Source organism: Magnolia sinica, unplaced genomic scaffold, assembly GCF_029962835.1.
Source record: "Magnolia sinica isolate HGM2019 unplaced genomic scaffold, MsV1 ctg208, whole genome shotgun sequence".
Classification (NCBI taxonomy): domain Eukaryota; kingdom Viridiplantae; phylum Streptophyta; class Magnoliopsida; order Magnoliales; family Magnoliaceae; genus Magnolia; species Magnolia sinica.
The window spans coordinates 85,823-101,963 of record NW_026682777.1 but is presented as its reverse complement, the minus strand read 5'-3'; the positions used below and the strand labels follow the sequence as shown (position 1 = coordinate 101,963).

The 16,141-nt window shown below is 40.5% G+C and overlaps 1 protein-coding gene across 23 annotated transcripts in view; it reads right to left on the bottom strand.

Annotated features, from left to right (window-relative positions):
• LOC131236084 (probable LRR receptor-like serine/threonine-protein kinase At1g56130) overlaps positions 1-16,141 on the bottom strand; it is a 69,154-nt gene that overhangs the window by 7,204 nt on the left and 45,809 nt on the right. For 22 of the 23 annotated variants that reach the window (XR_009166522.1, XM_058233178.1, XM_058233186.1 and 19 more), the window contains 8 exons: positions 15,099-15,164; positions 14,828-14,872; positions 14,371-14,435; positions 12,453-12,859; positions 11,299-11,497; positions 8,967-9,116; positions 8,245-8,363; positions 7,667-7,877 (listed from right to left, as the gene is read on the bottom strand). Coding sequence is in view for 22 of the 23 variants with exons in the window: in XM_058233178.1 (XP_058089161.1) it covers positions 7,667-7,877; positions 8,245-8,363; positions 8,967-9,116; positions 11,299-11,497; positions 12,453-12,859; positions 14,371-14,435; positions 14,828-14,872; positions 15,099-15,164 (1,262 nt within the window). In the remaining variant the exon portion in view is untranslated. The remainder of the gene's footprint in view (positions 1-7,666; positions 7,878-8,244; positions 8,364-8,966; positions 9,117-11,298; positions 11,498-12,452; positions 12,860-14,370; positions 14,436-14,827; positions 14,873-15,098; positions 15,165-16,141) is intronic. The other variant, XM_058233191.1, reaches the window with a different exon arrangement.

Sequence of the window (16,141 nt, the reverse complement as noted above, 5' to 3'; positions counted from 1 at the left end):
GCCCAGGATTTATTTCGCAGCTCCTAAATCCTTCATGGCAAATTCTCTAGACAGTTGTCTTTTGAGATCTGAGATGTCCTTTATGCTTAATCCAGCCACAAGCATATCATCAATGTACGGAAGAAGGATGATATACGACATATCAAACTTCTTCAAATAGCAACAGTGGTCTACATAACATCTCCTAAAACTGTTTCCCGACATGAAACTATCGAACTTCTTGTACCACTGCCTCAGGGCCTGCTTCAGGCCATATAGACTATTCTTCAGTCTACACACTTTGTTCTCCTTTCCTGGTACCACGTATCCTGTCAGCTGATGCATATATATCTCTTCTTCAAGGTCCCTATGAAGAAAGATTGTCTTAACATCTAACTGCTCTAAATGTAAGTCCTCTGTAGCCACTATACTCAAGACCATGCAAATCGTAGACATTTTCAACACAGGTGAAAGTATTTCAGTGAAGTTGATAGCTGCCTTTTGTTGGAACCATTTCACAACCAATCTAGCCGTGTACTGTTTCGAACCATCGTGCTCCTCCTTCAATCTGTAAACCCACTTGTTATGAAGAGCTTTCTTACCCTTAGGTAGAGTGACTAGCTCCCACGTACGATTAGACTCAAGAGAGTTCATCTTATCATCCATGGCCTGCTCCAACTTAACCCATGTATCTGACTGTAATGCCTCTTCAAAACATTTTGGTTCACCATTATTTGTCAGCAGTAGATAATGTAAGGAGGGTGAGCATCGGACCGTGGGTTTCCTCTCCCGAGTAGACCTCCTCATAACCAGTGTCTGCGACTCTACCTCATAATGCTTCTGTGCATGATCATCATGTGATGCTGTAACACACGTGTCTGGTAGCTCTTTCAACTCTATGAATTCTTTCTCCTCGGCCTTATTTTGCTGCACACTATCCCTATGCATTACTTTTTCAATGAAGACTACATCTTTGCTTCTGATGATTTTTCTATTTTTTGTGTCCCAAAACCTGTAGCCAAAATCATGCTGCCCGTAGCCTATAAACATATACCTCCTAGACTTCGCATCCAGCTTATTTCTATGCTCTGCATCAATGTGAACATATGAAGTGGAGCTGAACACTCTGAGATGTGTAAGGTTCATTTCTTTCCCAATCCACGTTTCTTCTGATAGCCCACCATCCAATGGTACTGAGGGACTTCTATTGATGAGATATGCGGCAGTATTCACAGCATCTGCCCAAAACATCTTAGGCAATCCTGCATGTAACCTCATGCTCCTGGTGCGTTCAAGAATGGTCCTGTTAATACGCTCATCTACACCATTCTGTTGTGGTGTCCCTGGAGTCGTTTTCTGATGTTTGATTCTATTTGCAGCACAATACTCCTCAAAGCTCTTATCACAGTATTCTCTTCCATTATCTGATCTGAGACATTTTACTGTTTTACCTGTCTCACTTTCTACCATTACTTTTCACTTCTTAAATACATCAAATACATCAGATTTATGCTTTAAGAAATAAACCTACAGTTTTCTATGAGCATCATCAATAAAAGAAGCAAAATAACATGAGCCACCAAGAGATGATACCTGTGCAGGTCCCCACACGTCAGTGTATACAAGCTCCAACAGATGCATCTTTGGAGTGTGTCCTGTTTTTTTAAAGCTCACCCTCTTTCGCTTGCCATACACGCAGTCCTCGCAGAATTTCAAATCAATAGATTTCAGCCCCAGTAGCTTCCTTTTTGACATTAGTACTTTCATCACTTTCTCACTCATATGTCCCAACCTCTGATGCCATAACTGCCCATTCACTCTAGTTGATGCGACTGCGAGTGAACTATACGATCATGAAGTCATGTATAAAGTACCTTCCTTCTTGCCTCGAGATATCATCAAGGCACCTTTTGTGATCTTCCAAGAATCAATAGTGAATTTCATCACATATCTGGTATTGGTCAACTGTCCCATTGAGATCAAGTTCCGTTTCAAACTCGGTACATGTTTGACATCCTTTAATTTTAAAGTCATTCCGTCTTTCTAACTTATATGAACATCTCCCTTTCCAACAATACTGCACAGCTCATCATCACCCACGTAGACTCTCCCGAAGTCACCTTACACTTAATCTCACAGAATTTTCTTACACGAAGTGGCATGAAACGAAGCACCCGAGTCTATGACCCAAGTCTCATTTCTCGCATCAAGAGATAAGATCAACGCCTCTGTGTCACTCCCCTCAGATAGATTTACTAAATCCTTCCCGCCTTGAGAGCTTTCTTCTTGTTTCTTAAGCGCTCTGCAATCACGTTTCATATGCCCCTTCTTGCCGCAATGCCAACACCCGTCTTTATCTTTCAATCCCTTGGACTTCTTTTTCGACTTAGAACATCCGTGTTTATAGTTTAGGCAACTTCCCTTTCGTAGCCTTGCGAAACCGCCTCAAAATTCCGCAGTCGGCGGTAAATCATGAAACGAATCTGCGTAACCTCGATTGGTCGAGCAGGGGCCTCGATCGGTCAAGCATCGCAAACCTAAAAAATCATAGCTCGCTGGACTTTGATCGAGCCAGCTCTAGACTGGTCGAGTGGGCCACTCGACTAGTCGAGCAGGGCACTCGACCGGTTGAGTAGCCTTGTCCAGATGTGAGTCCACATCTCAACAACCCCAGCCCTGATCATCTGGGAAATATGGATGTCCAGGAACGCCCTTAGCTTTGATGGGGTCCATCCCAACACCTCGCACATCATTTGCAACGTGCGGTCTTGGTTCACCCGCATTTCCATCGCTTTTCCACTTCCTCCAGTTAAAAATCAGGCAGAAAAAGAGGCCCTAGTTGACCTCCAGCTCCCTCAGGGTGGTCCCTCCCCCCATTCGGTGTCATACGTGAAATGGTTAAGGCCAAAACCAGGAGGCATGAAGCTGAATGTGGACGACTCATCTAGAGGAAACCCTGGGCTCTCGGGGTGCAAGGGTGTTTGTCAGGATGTAAAGGGCGAGTTCAAGTTCGCATTCTCTAAGGGATATGGCCTGGGTTCCAGTTTTCTTATGGAAGTGAAAGCAGTGGTAGATGGCCTCATCATTTGTATAGATAAAGGGTTCAGTTCGATTGAGGTGGAAAGTGATTCTCGTATGGTAGTTGAAATGTTCTCTAGTCCGGTAGATGCTCCCTAGAGTGTATTCTATTGGAAGAAGAAGTTTGATTCCATTCGATCCTCATGAAGAATTTCCATCAAGCATATCCCTAGAGAGGCCAATAGGGTAGCTAATAGCCTAGCCCGCTGGGGTAGTTTAAACTAGCAATCCAGGATTTTCGATGATGTTTCCAGCCTTCCCTTCCTATCCCGCGGTGAGCTGGTCCTGGATAGGGCTGGTTTAGGCGTCGTGCGATTTTCCTAGGCCAGGTTTTAGGTTTTTCCCCTTTTTACGATAGGTGGGCTTGCCGTTGGGCCTACCCGAGTGTGTATGAGTTGTGCAGTCTAGGTCTCAGGATTTTTTTGTTAACCTGAGATCCCCCTCCAATCTGTATAGTCTTCATCCTTTTAAATGGAAAGGTCTTTTTTGAAAAAAAAAAAAAACAATAATTACATAGAAGACCCTTGGGCCTTCTATGGAAGGATCTTCACCATTTCTGGGCCTTCCCAAGCTTTGGCAGTGGGAATGGCCTCCCTTTAGTGGCGAGATGCCTCCTCCCCCACCCATAGATTTTCCCTTAAGGGTCTCATTCCCTCCATCATTTTCTAGGAACTTTGGAGATCAAGAAACGTGGCCCGGTTTGAGGGAGTGGATTCTTCAGTGGATTGTATCATCTTCAACATCAACCACTATATCGTCGAGATTGCTACGCTCCTGCCACCCCCCCCCCCCCCCCCCCGTCCTACGTGTATCGTCAAATGGGCTAAGGTTGGTCCATGCTAAACGTGGATGGCTCGGCCTTGCATAACCTGGGCCCATCGGGCGGAGGGGGCCTAGCCAGTGACAATGCAGGGAAGGTCCTCTTCGCCTTCTCGACATCGGCTCTAACATGCGGGCTGAGTTACGGGCCATTCTCGATGGCCTCTCTTTTTGTTCGAGATTGGGTATCAACAAGGTGGTGGTTTTCAGCGACTCCAAATGCGATATTATTGCCTTGTCAGATGGCACCTCCCTGCCCTGGACTATGTGGTACTAGATGGCGAGGATCAGAGCCATTTCCCAATCATTGGATATTCGTTTTCTCCATTACTTTAGAGAGGCAAATTTTCCTGCAAATGAGCTGCCTCGCATGGGGAGCGTGGGCCAGTCCGACCGTTTCTTCCAGACAGTGGAGGGCTTACTAGCCAATATTAGAGGCCTTCTTTTCCTTGATAGAACTGGCTTTGGTTGCATCCGTGTTGGCTAGCGGTTGGCCAAATTCTTCCCTTTCTGCTTCAGGTATAGCTTACGATAGGCGTTCCCTGTTTGGGGGCTCGCCCGAATCCCCCTTATATATCTTTGGACATGAATATAGTAGATGTTTTTGAAAAAAAATAATAATAATAATAATTACATAGTTACCATCAACTTTAGAATATATGCATTTGTCAGCTGTATTATACATAAAACCATGAGATAGTATTTAAATCAAACTTCTCATGCCATTGTTTATATGCTTGTTTTATTCATACAAAGATTTAATTAGTTTACAAACTTTATTCTCATTTTCTAGTAGAATGAACCAATCGGGTTGTTCATTGTATACATCCTCATTAAGGTTAACATTTAGGAAGGTAGTCTTTACATTCATTTGGTGGATGTGAAGATGATGTAGGGATGCTAGCGCAAATAAAATCCTAATTGATGTTATCTTAGCCACTAGAGAATATGTGTCAAAATAATCTATCAATTCTTTTTGTTAGAACCCCTTAGCTACTAATCTAGCTTTAAAGGTTTGTCAAACACCTGGAAGGCCCTATTTATCTCCCTTAGCCCGACTCCAAGAGTTGACATGTTGGCACTCAACTTCCCCTTCATCTAGGAGAAGCCTTCTCTTTTAAAGGATTGGTATTGGCAAATCGACAATGCTTTTTATAGCATCAATCTAAGGTAATTCTAGTTCTTAAAATTATATTTTTCCATTCTAAAAATTTTGGGATCTTTAGGCTAAATAACAAAGAATTTGGACTTTGAAAAACCTTAAATTCTGCTACATTTCAAAAATCCTAATAGATAGTGCAACCAGTGTTCAAGTTGTCGGTATCGTTATAAGTTTCGCTGGCCAGAGATAAAGATATAATATCGTTATCGCCGATAATATCACCGATAACCAAAAATGCGGGGAAAAAGAGGGAAACATGGGGAAAACGATGGAATTTTTCAGTGAAACTTCAAAACATGGCTAAATACACATATTTACATATTGAGGAATAAAAAATTGCGAAAAGAAAACATTACATAAAAAGTTTTCATTTAATGGGACCTAAAAAGCATGTGATGCTATAAAAAATCACTTTAATAGCAACCAAAATGAGTTTATATATTACAAATGCAGCTGGCATACAGTAATTAAGACACGTAAAAGTAAATGAACTAAAAGAAAAAAACAAATATATGATTGATCCAGAACTTTTGTGGCCCATTAATCATCAATCACCACTTTTTCCTTTGGTATGGTCCACTTAGATAATTGGATGTGCTTATTTTTTGGATAATAAGCTAAAATGATTTGGTATCTACACCGTTAACTCATTTTGACAAATCATTTTATGGTATGGGCCAAAAAATGAAACGAATCCAAATCTTAGGTGGACCACACCACATGAAAAAGTGATAATTGAATGGCAACCTTTAAAAAAATTACGAGGGCTACATAGGTTTTGGAGCAAGCTAATACTTATGTTTTTCCTTCATTCAGGTCTATTAGACCTTATGAACAAATTGGATGGAAAATAAACATCATGATGGGCCCCAGGAAAGCTTCAACGGTGGATATCATTCCCACCACAACTTCCTATGGTCATCATTCCCACCATAACTTCCTGTGGTGTGGACCACTTAAGCCTCATATTTGGCTACATTTTAGGCTCATTCCCTAGAATAACATTTCAAAATGGATGGACGGTGTAGATAAAACAAATATATCATGGTGGGCCTTACAGAGCCCTGATAGACCATCCATCTCGAGGCTCCTAATCCGCGCCAATGCCAATTTTCCCCGCAACAGAGTTATCGTGAGAACTTTCTGAGAACTCATCATATGTGATGTGAGTCCAAAATCTGAACGGTCTAAGTGATGCAGCACTCCATGAAGCTTCTATGGTTCAACTTTTACTTTCATCTAAGACTTCAGTGGGCCATTATAAAAGAAAACAGATTTCTCCCTTGATTTGCATCTTTCTTTGTTATGGCCCACCAGAGTTTTAGATCAAGGTAAAATTTGGTTCCTGTGAGTTTTATGGGATGCCACATCACATGAACAATTCAGATTGGAGGCCCACTACATGTGTGAAAAGATGCGTACGTGCCTCGTGTAGCCGTGCCCGATTAAAAAGAACGCGGATTAGCTATATGATAGGTTGAGTAGCGAGACTCACTACTTAAGGGACGTCACTAAGTTATGTGGATCCTATCATGATGTATGTGTTGTATCCACACCGTCCATCCATTTGGAGAGAACATTTTAGGGCATGATCCAAAGAATTAGGCAGATCCAAAACTATAATGGACCCCACCATGGAAAACAGTGGAATGAGTTACACCCACCGTTGAAACCTTCCTAAGGTCCACCGTGATGTTTATTTGAGATCCAATCTGTTCATAAGTTAACATAAACATTAAATAAGGTAAAACACAAATATCAGCTTCATTGAAAACTTTTGTGGCCATTAGAAATTTTTAATGGTGAGTGTCACTCTCTCCACTTTTTCTATGGTGGGGTCCACTCGAGATTTGGATCTGAATCATTCTTTGGCTCATGACTTAAAATGGTCTCTCAAAATGGATGGACGGTGTGGATACAAAACATACATCATGGTGGGACCTACAGAACTTGGTGACGTCACTTCAGTAGCGAGTTGGCTACTCAACCTGTCAGTAGCACCTCCGCGCCCGATAAAAAAGGGCTCCGAACCCATTTTTCATCCAAGAAACCCTCAAACCCTGGATTCTACGTACCCCAAATCTCTGAATTTCTCTAGATTTTTTAATTTTTTTTCGCATTTTCTTCGTAAATCAATTCCGTTTTCAAGTAACAATCTAATAGAAGAAAGGAAAAAAAGGAATTGAGATTTTCTTTACTGTAACCTACGAATGGCGAGCTTCAATTCAAATGGCCCACCAAATACAGCTTCCAATCAGGGCAATCTATTCTACAGGTGCGGAAATCCACCCTATTGAAAGTTTCCCTCTCTCTCTCTCTCTCTCTTCCAATTTTTTCGATAGTATCGGTACCGATATTGCGAACACTGAGTGACAACTGGACTTTTCGCAAAAAATCGATAAAATCGCCGAAAAATCGGCGATATTAGGAAGAGAAACGAAAAAAGGGAGTTTCGGTGTCGCAACTCTAGTGATACCGAAATTATCGGCGATAATTCGATAATATCACAGATAATTTAAACACTGAGTGCAACCAAATGCAGCCTAAAACCATATGAGACAATAAACCTAGTGTTGGGTTTCATTTGAGAATATAATTTCTTTGAGAAGGGAGAGGACAGTATCGTACCGAAGAGTGCTTGATCGAGGCTCTTGTTTTCCAAATACTCATAAACAAGAAGCTGATTTGCTCCCTCGATGCAGCATCCGTGCAACTTCACGAGGTTACGATGTTGGACGGCAGATATAGTTGCAATCTCTGCTACAAGCTGACTCTTTCCTTGGTGAGATGCCACCGAAAGTTGCTTCACAGCCACTGTCTGCCCATCTAGCAATGTGCCCTGTAGTGCAAATCAGATCAATTGGTTTTCCTTTCGAGAATTTTCCATTTAGCAATTGAGATGGTACAAAAGTGCATGACAATTTGCCGAAAAAAAAAAAAAAAGCTTGTTGAACCTAAGTGAACGGTTTGGATGTGATCCACACCACTAATCTGATACACAGCACTAAAGATGGTTGACTATTGGTCTTAGTTCCATTGAATGTGAGCAATTGCCCTTTTTTTTTTTTTTTTCCCCCTTTCTTTTGTAGGTTATCCATCCGAGGTTAAGGATTCTTCTATCAAGTAGGTATTCCTTATCCATAGCTGGGCTCCACATGCACGCAATCGCGATCATTGTAGTTTAAATACAATAAAAGCAAACTGACCTTAAAAACGGGCCCAAATCCTCCTTGTCCCAGCTTATTTGCCGGACTGAAGTCTTTGGTGGCGGTCTTCAGTTCCCCGTAACGGAAAGTGTTTGCTTTGGGACCCATTCCTAGAAACTCTGCAGATACACATAAAATGGCAGGTTGCATTCATACGTTCACTTCAATATCATACATGGGCTTAGAAACATTTGTACCATTTGGCTGTCTAAGTTTTAATTATTTTAATTGTTCATTGGATTTGAATGTCTTTTTTAGCAATCACAAGACAAAATTAAGGAAATAAAAATAAATCCAGTTGAAAAATGTTTAACCCAATGAATGGGATCGGCACATTTAGCGTGTGTTTGGATGCACTATCAAGTTGAATTGCCATCGATCATCTAATAAAGTGGAAAGCATCGTATTTTAGTTTCCTTAACATTCATGTTGAGGATCTGGGCTTTGAAATCTCATTTCCTCTTGATAAGATGGAAACTCTTGTAATTCAGTTGACTTGTGCATCCAAACACCGAATTAGGCCACATTTGGATTTCCCCACTTACCAAAGACGATTTGATAGGCCAGCACCAAATCTTGTGGTTTGGAAAAACACCCAACTATGATTCAGTGGTACTTCCAAACACACCTTTTAATGTACCCTTGAACTGTACTGTGTTACTTGAACATTTCTGAAATTTCATTTTTGTTATCTTTTAGTTATTTACAAACATCGGAATTACCTTCATCTTCACCAACACTCAACCTTTTATTCCTTTTCCAAATCAAAAATACAGAAACAGATACAATGCTCAGAACAACAGAAGCCAAAATTTCAACAGCCAAAGCAATCTTGTTCTTCTTTCGTCGAGGCCTGACAGTCGGTTTGAAATCTGGACAAGAACTCAATATGATTAGTCAAAGTTGAACTTTTACATGTGATACAATGTACTTTTAGAGGAATGCCACAAATGGACTTGCAACGGGTTATTAGGACTGTTGATTTCGTAAATCATCACATTGATAGTCCATAGATGGGACTCTTGTAGCCATCCAATTAGTAGTGGTCGATTCACTAATTCACTATGACTTCCGAACCATGCTATGAAACTTTTGGAAAGATCCATTGAACAAAGAGTAAGGCATGAATGTATCAAAAAATCAGTTTGGTTTCATGGCAGAGAGGTCTATTATTGAAGTTATTTGCCTACTTAGACAATCGGTTGAGAAATATAGGATGAAGAAGAAGGATCTCCCGTGGTCTTCATATATTGACTTAGAGAATGCTTACAATAGGGTCCCTGGATAGTCAATCTCCTGGGTGCTAGAAAATAAAAGAATTTCAAGAGGATATATTGTCCTGATTAAGGATGTGCATGAGGGAGCAGCGACAAGTGTGAGGACCACCAGGGGAGAGACAAGCGAGTTCCCTATTACTATAGGCTTGCTCCACAGGTTGGCGTTAAGCTCATATCTCTTTGCCTTTGTTATAGACAAATTAACAAGACATTTGCAAGAAAAGATTCCAAGGTGTTGTTGGACGTAGGCCAGTGGGGCCCACTTGTGAGCAATCACTAGTGGGTACGTCCCATGTTTTCTCCAGTCTCTTCCTTTGAATTAAATTTCAAATTCAAATATGAATTTGATTTTTAATTGAAGATAGGGATTTGATCGGAATATTTGACCTTATCCCAATCCCACCCAAACTCTCATTCATCTGTTATAAAAAGGAATGCACTTTTCTCGTGTGAAGCATTGAGTCATACGATAAATCGAGAGTATACAGAGAAATACAGTGTGCACTATAGTCTATCCATTTTAGCTTGTCCTTAGGACGATCTGATCCATAGATCGTAATCCGGGACCACTATATACCGTAGGATCAGAGGTGTGAATAGTTCCATCTGCTCTAGTAGTAGATAGGCGGGCCGTTGAAACACCGTTCTTCTGCTTTGTGAGGGTTCCAAACTTCGTGTAGACCATCAGATCTTGAGGGCTCACCTTCTGCGCTTCCCAACAGGTGTATGTTGTTTGCAAATGACAATCATGATTGAGGAGCTGAGATAGGGTGTAAACAAAAAACTAAATTTATGGAGAGGTGCTTTAGAATATAAATAATTTAAAATTAGTTGGACTAACAAAAAATATATGGAGTGTAATTTTAATAACAATAGAAGTTAGAATGAGAAATTAATTAAGAGTGCTGACCAAAATATCTTTCGAAATGACCACTTTTGATACTTAAGTTGATAATTCATGAGAGTGGAGAGATTTAAAAGAATGCTGCTACCCATAGAATTCAAGCGTATGTTAGAAGAAATGGAAATGTGCCTCTAGAGTTTTATATTATAGTCGTGTACCATTGAAGTAATTAAAGGGTAAAATTTACATGATAATTATAAGATCAGCTATGCTTTACCAAACATGTTCAAAGCATGAGTGTAGCTTAAAAAGGGATGTTGAGATGGATAAGTGGAAAGACAAGGATTGATACAATTGGAAATGAATGTATTTGTTAGAATTTAGGCGTAGCAGCAATTGGTAGTAAGATCAGAAAAATAGATTTAGATGATTTGGTCGTGTTCGATGTAAACAAAAATTGCATGAAGTGAGTTGGTACGAGTTAGTCTCTAAAAGGGAAAGTAAAATGCCTAAGAGTATGTGGGTAGATGGAGTAAAGAAAAGACTGGACAACATATGGGCTAGAGGGAATAAGAAAAGATATGCCACTAGAATTTTACGTGATCAATGTTATGGCCATCGATGGAGTTGAATGGTGGAAAAGGATTCATGCATCCGGCTACAATTAGTTGGAATCAGGCTTCGATGGAAAAAAAGAAAGAAAAAGGCTTAGATGATGATGATGAATTTTGCCAATGATCCATCCATGCCACAACCACAAAACAACCAGTTGCAATTACCACCCAGGATCACCACATTTATAATTGGGATCACACCACATAGAATTTCTACGAAGAGCATTGGGCAATAACAGCATTTCTATTAGGCCTATTTAGAATCAAATTTCAATAATAATAATAATAATAATAATAATAATAAATCTTTAAATCTTACTAGGAGTAACAAGGATGGCCGAGATGGCGGGTCCGTAAGTGCCTGGGGAAGGTATACAGCAAGTCCCCTTTCCAGCCCAAAGAAGATGAATTTCGAGAACATGTTCATGTACCATAACCCACTGTTTCTTCTCAATGCCGGCTTTGAAGGCAATACCTGCTTCTTTTTTTATATCGAAGTCTTTCCAGGCCAGATTGCCCTGCACCATTTACTTAGCTTCAAAACTAATAGAAATGGTTGTCACAATGAATAATCAAAATTTCAAAAACAGAATTTTGATTGGAGGAGATGGTAATTCATTATGTTTGGAACTCTTTGAAATTACATGGAATTCAAGAAAACATCTATGCCTTGATCATTGGATAATGCATGGAAAAAGAAAATAAAAAGATAGTTTATGATTATAATAATCTAAGAGTTATGCTTAGATTACATGATTTGAGAGGGACACAAATTGCTTGTGCCCCCTGCCTACAGGAAGTTCCTATGGATACATGTGGCGTCAACGGCAATGGCCATGAGAAATCCACTCAGTCCATTCAGTCAGGACATGAGCTTACAAAAGAAGCAAATCCAAAACTCGAGTTGAACAGACATCGGAAACAGTGGTATGAACTGAAAATTTCCCATTCTGATGAACTGAAAACGCAAATATTATCATGATCTAAAACTTATGTTGCCCCATGAAGGTTTAAATGGTGGACTTCCAAATCCCACTGTTTCATGTGGTGTGCATACCCCACTTCAGTTTTGGATCTACTTCATTTTAAAGCAACGTGAGTGGGAAAAACCAATGGGCGGAGTGGATTTCTCATGGACATTGCAGTGGGCCCACGTAGCTTCTGTGTCCCGGAAGTTGTTGTAGGCTGGGGCACAGGAAATTGCCATCCATTTGAGACATGAAACAAGTAGGCCCTGCTTCTTAGATGATCCAATTTTCCGAAACCAATCAATCATTTCACTCTTTTTAAATTGTTTGGCCTGCCAAATTTAATTAGGCCAGATGATCTACACATTGGGTCCCACCTGATGGACGCATCCATTGTCCTACACATGTCAGACTGGCACGTGTTTGCATGTAGAAGCATTTGATATGGGATTTTGAGTATAAAACAGGAACTTACAAGCCCAGGAAAATGTCTTAATACACATACCTGAAGATAAATATCGAAAACGCGCCTTCCAACGCTCTTCCCAGTTTTTGAATCTGGAAAATCCGTCACTGCGAATTTCAGATTTACAGTGTAGTTCCCGTTTTCAAGCCCCAGACCATAATATCTCAGCGATCCTGGTGATATCCTTGCGAGTTGAAATAGCTCCGAGTCTGCTGTATTCGGAAATACACCCTGATCAGTTTGCCAGTTATAGTTGATGCTGATGCCTTCGTAAATGTTATCTTCTCTGTTGCTGCTTCGAGAAAATATTCCTACATTGCTGACGGCCCACTTCCCTGTGCTGGCCTCCATATAGTAAGCTGGGCCCAGAGGATCATTGTCCCCCTCATACTCTGTGTCGTTAATTTTCATCGAGGGTCCACCACACCTGATCGCGAATGAAGACTCTGTAGATCAATGGAAGAGTGGGACATTGATCAGTGCATAGCATATTTGAAGGATCGTGGGGATAATCGCCTCATCGGATAATCACTGTTAGATCATATTCAATGAACGTGGAAGACCCAATGCAGAAAATGAAAAATTGATCTCCCGTAACACTACACATGATTTCCAACGTGGACCCTATAATGGGTGGGCCATAACTCAATAACAATACCATTTAGATTCATTTGATCATAAAGACACATTGATAAAAATGTCCTCCATTTTCGGGCAAGTAGGATCATCCGACTGGTGTTATTTTGAGGCCATTCCCCGTCTATGTTGAGTAACTCATGATAATCTGTATGGTGGGTCCAACCTGATACGTGGCTTGGATGTCATACACATGTGCCAAGTTGACACATCAAACCGCGTGTAGAGGTGCAACAAACCTCTGATCCTTTCAAGTATTAATATATCATAACTATAGGTAAACCACATGGAAGTGGATTGCCTGACCCATGGGGACAGTTGTATTCCTATGCCTGGGGCTGTGTGGGGCCCACAAAAATGTCTGTGACAAATCCACTCCGTCCATCTGTTTTTGATGACCACAATAGATCAGGAATAGAAAAATCATGCAGATCCAAGACACATGTGGTCCATACCACACAAAAGAGTGGGGATTGAACGCCTGAGGGTTACAGTGGTTTTGTATCAGGATGATATTTGTGCATATAGTTTATCGTAGTGGTAGAAACCTAATGAACAGTTTGGATGGAATATAACTATCATGGTCATCTCCAGGAAGGTTTCAACAGTGGACATTTCCGTTCCCACTGTTTCATTTGGTATGGCCCACCTGAGTTTTGAATCTACCTAATTTTTAGATTCCAATCCTATTATGGTCTTTCAAAACAGATAGAGGGAGTGGATTTGTCACGGATATCTCTGTGGGCCCCACACAGCCATGGCGCAGGTATATCTCTGTGTCCGGGGCGACGGCCATTCCGCTTCCAAACCACATGCATCTAAATGAAACAATGAGAACAGGACAGGAAGCTCCCACATTTTATAGGACAGCGATCTCATGGCGTGAGGGCTACTGTACTGTGTACATGTGGCAAATGTTGATGAGATCTGAACCGTTTGTTCAGCTGTTGCGGTCGTGAATGGGGCATAGCCCAAACATCACATTGATTGGATGATATAAAATAACTAACTTCGTGGTGAACAAATATGGACAGAAAAAAGTGGCAACAAGATTGTGATCCATCATACTCAATGAGAAAAAGTTCATTGATCAGACAGCCAGATTACCCGATCAAAGACATTTCTGGTTGATCGTGGATCAATGATAGATGGTGCCGATAATCATAAACACATGCGCCGCATGTACAGTACAGATAATGGGTGGAGGATAACTCCAATGCACCTGCACCTAGGGGCGTAGGGCCATTACCCTAAAATTATGTATATAGAAAAAAAAAAGAAAAAAGATTATCTATTCCTAGAAATGGAAAGGATGGCTTACGGTATTGAGAGTTTCGATAGCATGAAGAGCTTCGCTGAAGACAATTCAAGCTTAAAGGCAAATCACTGAATGCACAAGAAAAATGTCAGTTAAATGGAAGCGGATTGCGTACTGAGTAACTCAGTACCGTAAGCGTACTGAGTAAACTCTGTGGGCCCCTGTGTCATTCATGCATTGTATCCACTCCGTCCATCTCTTTTAACACAAAATTTTATGGCTTTATCCCAAAAAGGGGGTAGATCAAATCCGATTTCCAGTTAAATAGCGGGCATTATATGAAGGAACGACAGCCTTTGATTACAGAGGATGCCTAATTTGTTTAACAAAAAAACCAAAATGCAACATGGATAAAATCAATGTGAGAAATTGCAATATTCAGGTATATAATCTTATATATATATATATAAAGTGAACCAATGCTTTTAGTGTCTTCTAAAAAAATGATATTGATAATCACCTGTTGTTAGAACCATCAAATGTGAAATTATTAGCCACCAAATTCCTACACAAGGAGCACGGTGTCAGTATCATCAACAATGTTGATAATAAATACCCTTATATGATGCACATGTGAAAATGTATGTCCTAATCAGGATCATTGATCCAGTGGGCCATGCACCAAAGTTCCTTATGATGCACATGTTTTGTTCATTCAATGAAAAGCTTCGTTCCAAAAAATAAAAATAAAAATGCACCAAAGATGGAAGGTTTGTGCTTCCTAGACATACAAGTTTAAGCCTTGTTCTGTAACCCAAGATGGAAAGCTTCCTGATAATTGATTGTATGATAAATCTCTGCAAATTATAAAAAAGCATATCAAAGATTATCTAAACATTGAATGTAAGGTATCATTTACGAGATAAACAGTCACTAAGTTATACGATTGTGATCATTAAAATGATAGTTTTTGGCATACAAAATTAGTTTGATTTTGATTGCAAAAAGTTTGTGATGACATGGGACCTTCCACAACACGCATTGAAACAAAATAAATCTTGTTTGTTGGATCCCCTTAACGCCACAAATAATGATGATGTGGAGCCATGGGTGATGGATCGGCATTAGTCTGTTGATGTTCAAAATTCAAATGGGTTTCTCTGTGAAAACATAAAAAATTCGGTTTGGGCAGCATCAGATTAGGCTAGCTAGTGTGTTTGGGTTTGGGTTGATGACCCACCCGTAGGGGAGAGTTTCTGTGTTGTGAGGTCAGTTTTCCCTTCCCCCGGGCTGCTGGGGTGTTTTCCCTTGCAAATCTTGAGAAGGTACACGATAGGAGAGGCCCTGTGGTTATTTTTGTAGGGGCCCTCCCGAATACACTGTAATTGCTGCAGCGTAAATTAGGGCTGAAAGTCGGGCGGGTTGGGTCGGGTTGGTGCTCAACCCAAGCCCAACCCAAGGTTTTTGTACCTCAATCCTAACCCAACCCAACCCAACCCAACCTCGGGTTGGGAATTCTCAACCCAAGCGGGTTCCGCCGGGTTGGTCGGGTTGATTGGGTGGATACATGCTAATATTTTAATAATTGCATTAGTTTATTATATTTCAATACATGTCTTAGTTTTTATATCTATAATTTTATTAATTATATATGTAGTTATTTATTGTAAAGAACTTCGTTTATTCTAAACAAACAAGCTAAAATATAGGACAACTGTTCATTTAAAAGTCGTGCTGTGTAGCACACAATCTATTTGGGAGAGAGAAATCCTGCATTTCTTGTTAGCTTGAGTCATTAGAAATGATGTGGACCAATGAGACCTGACAGCACTAG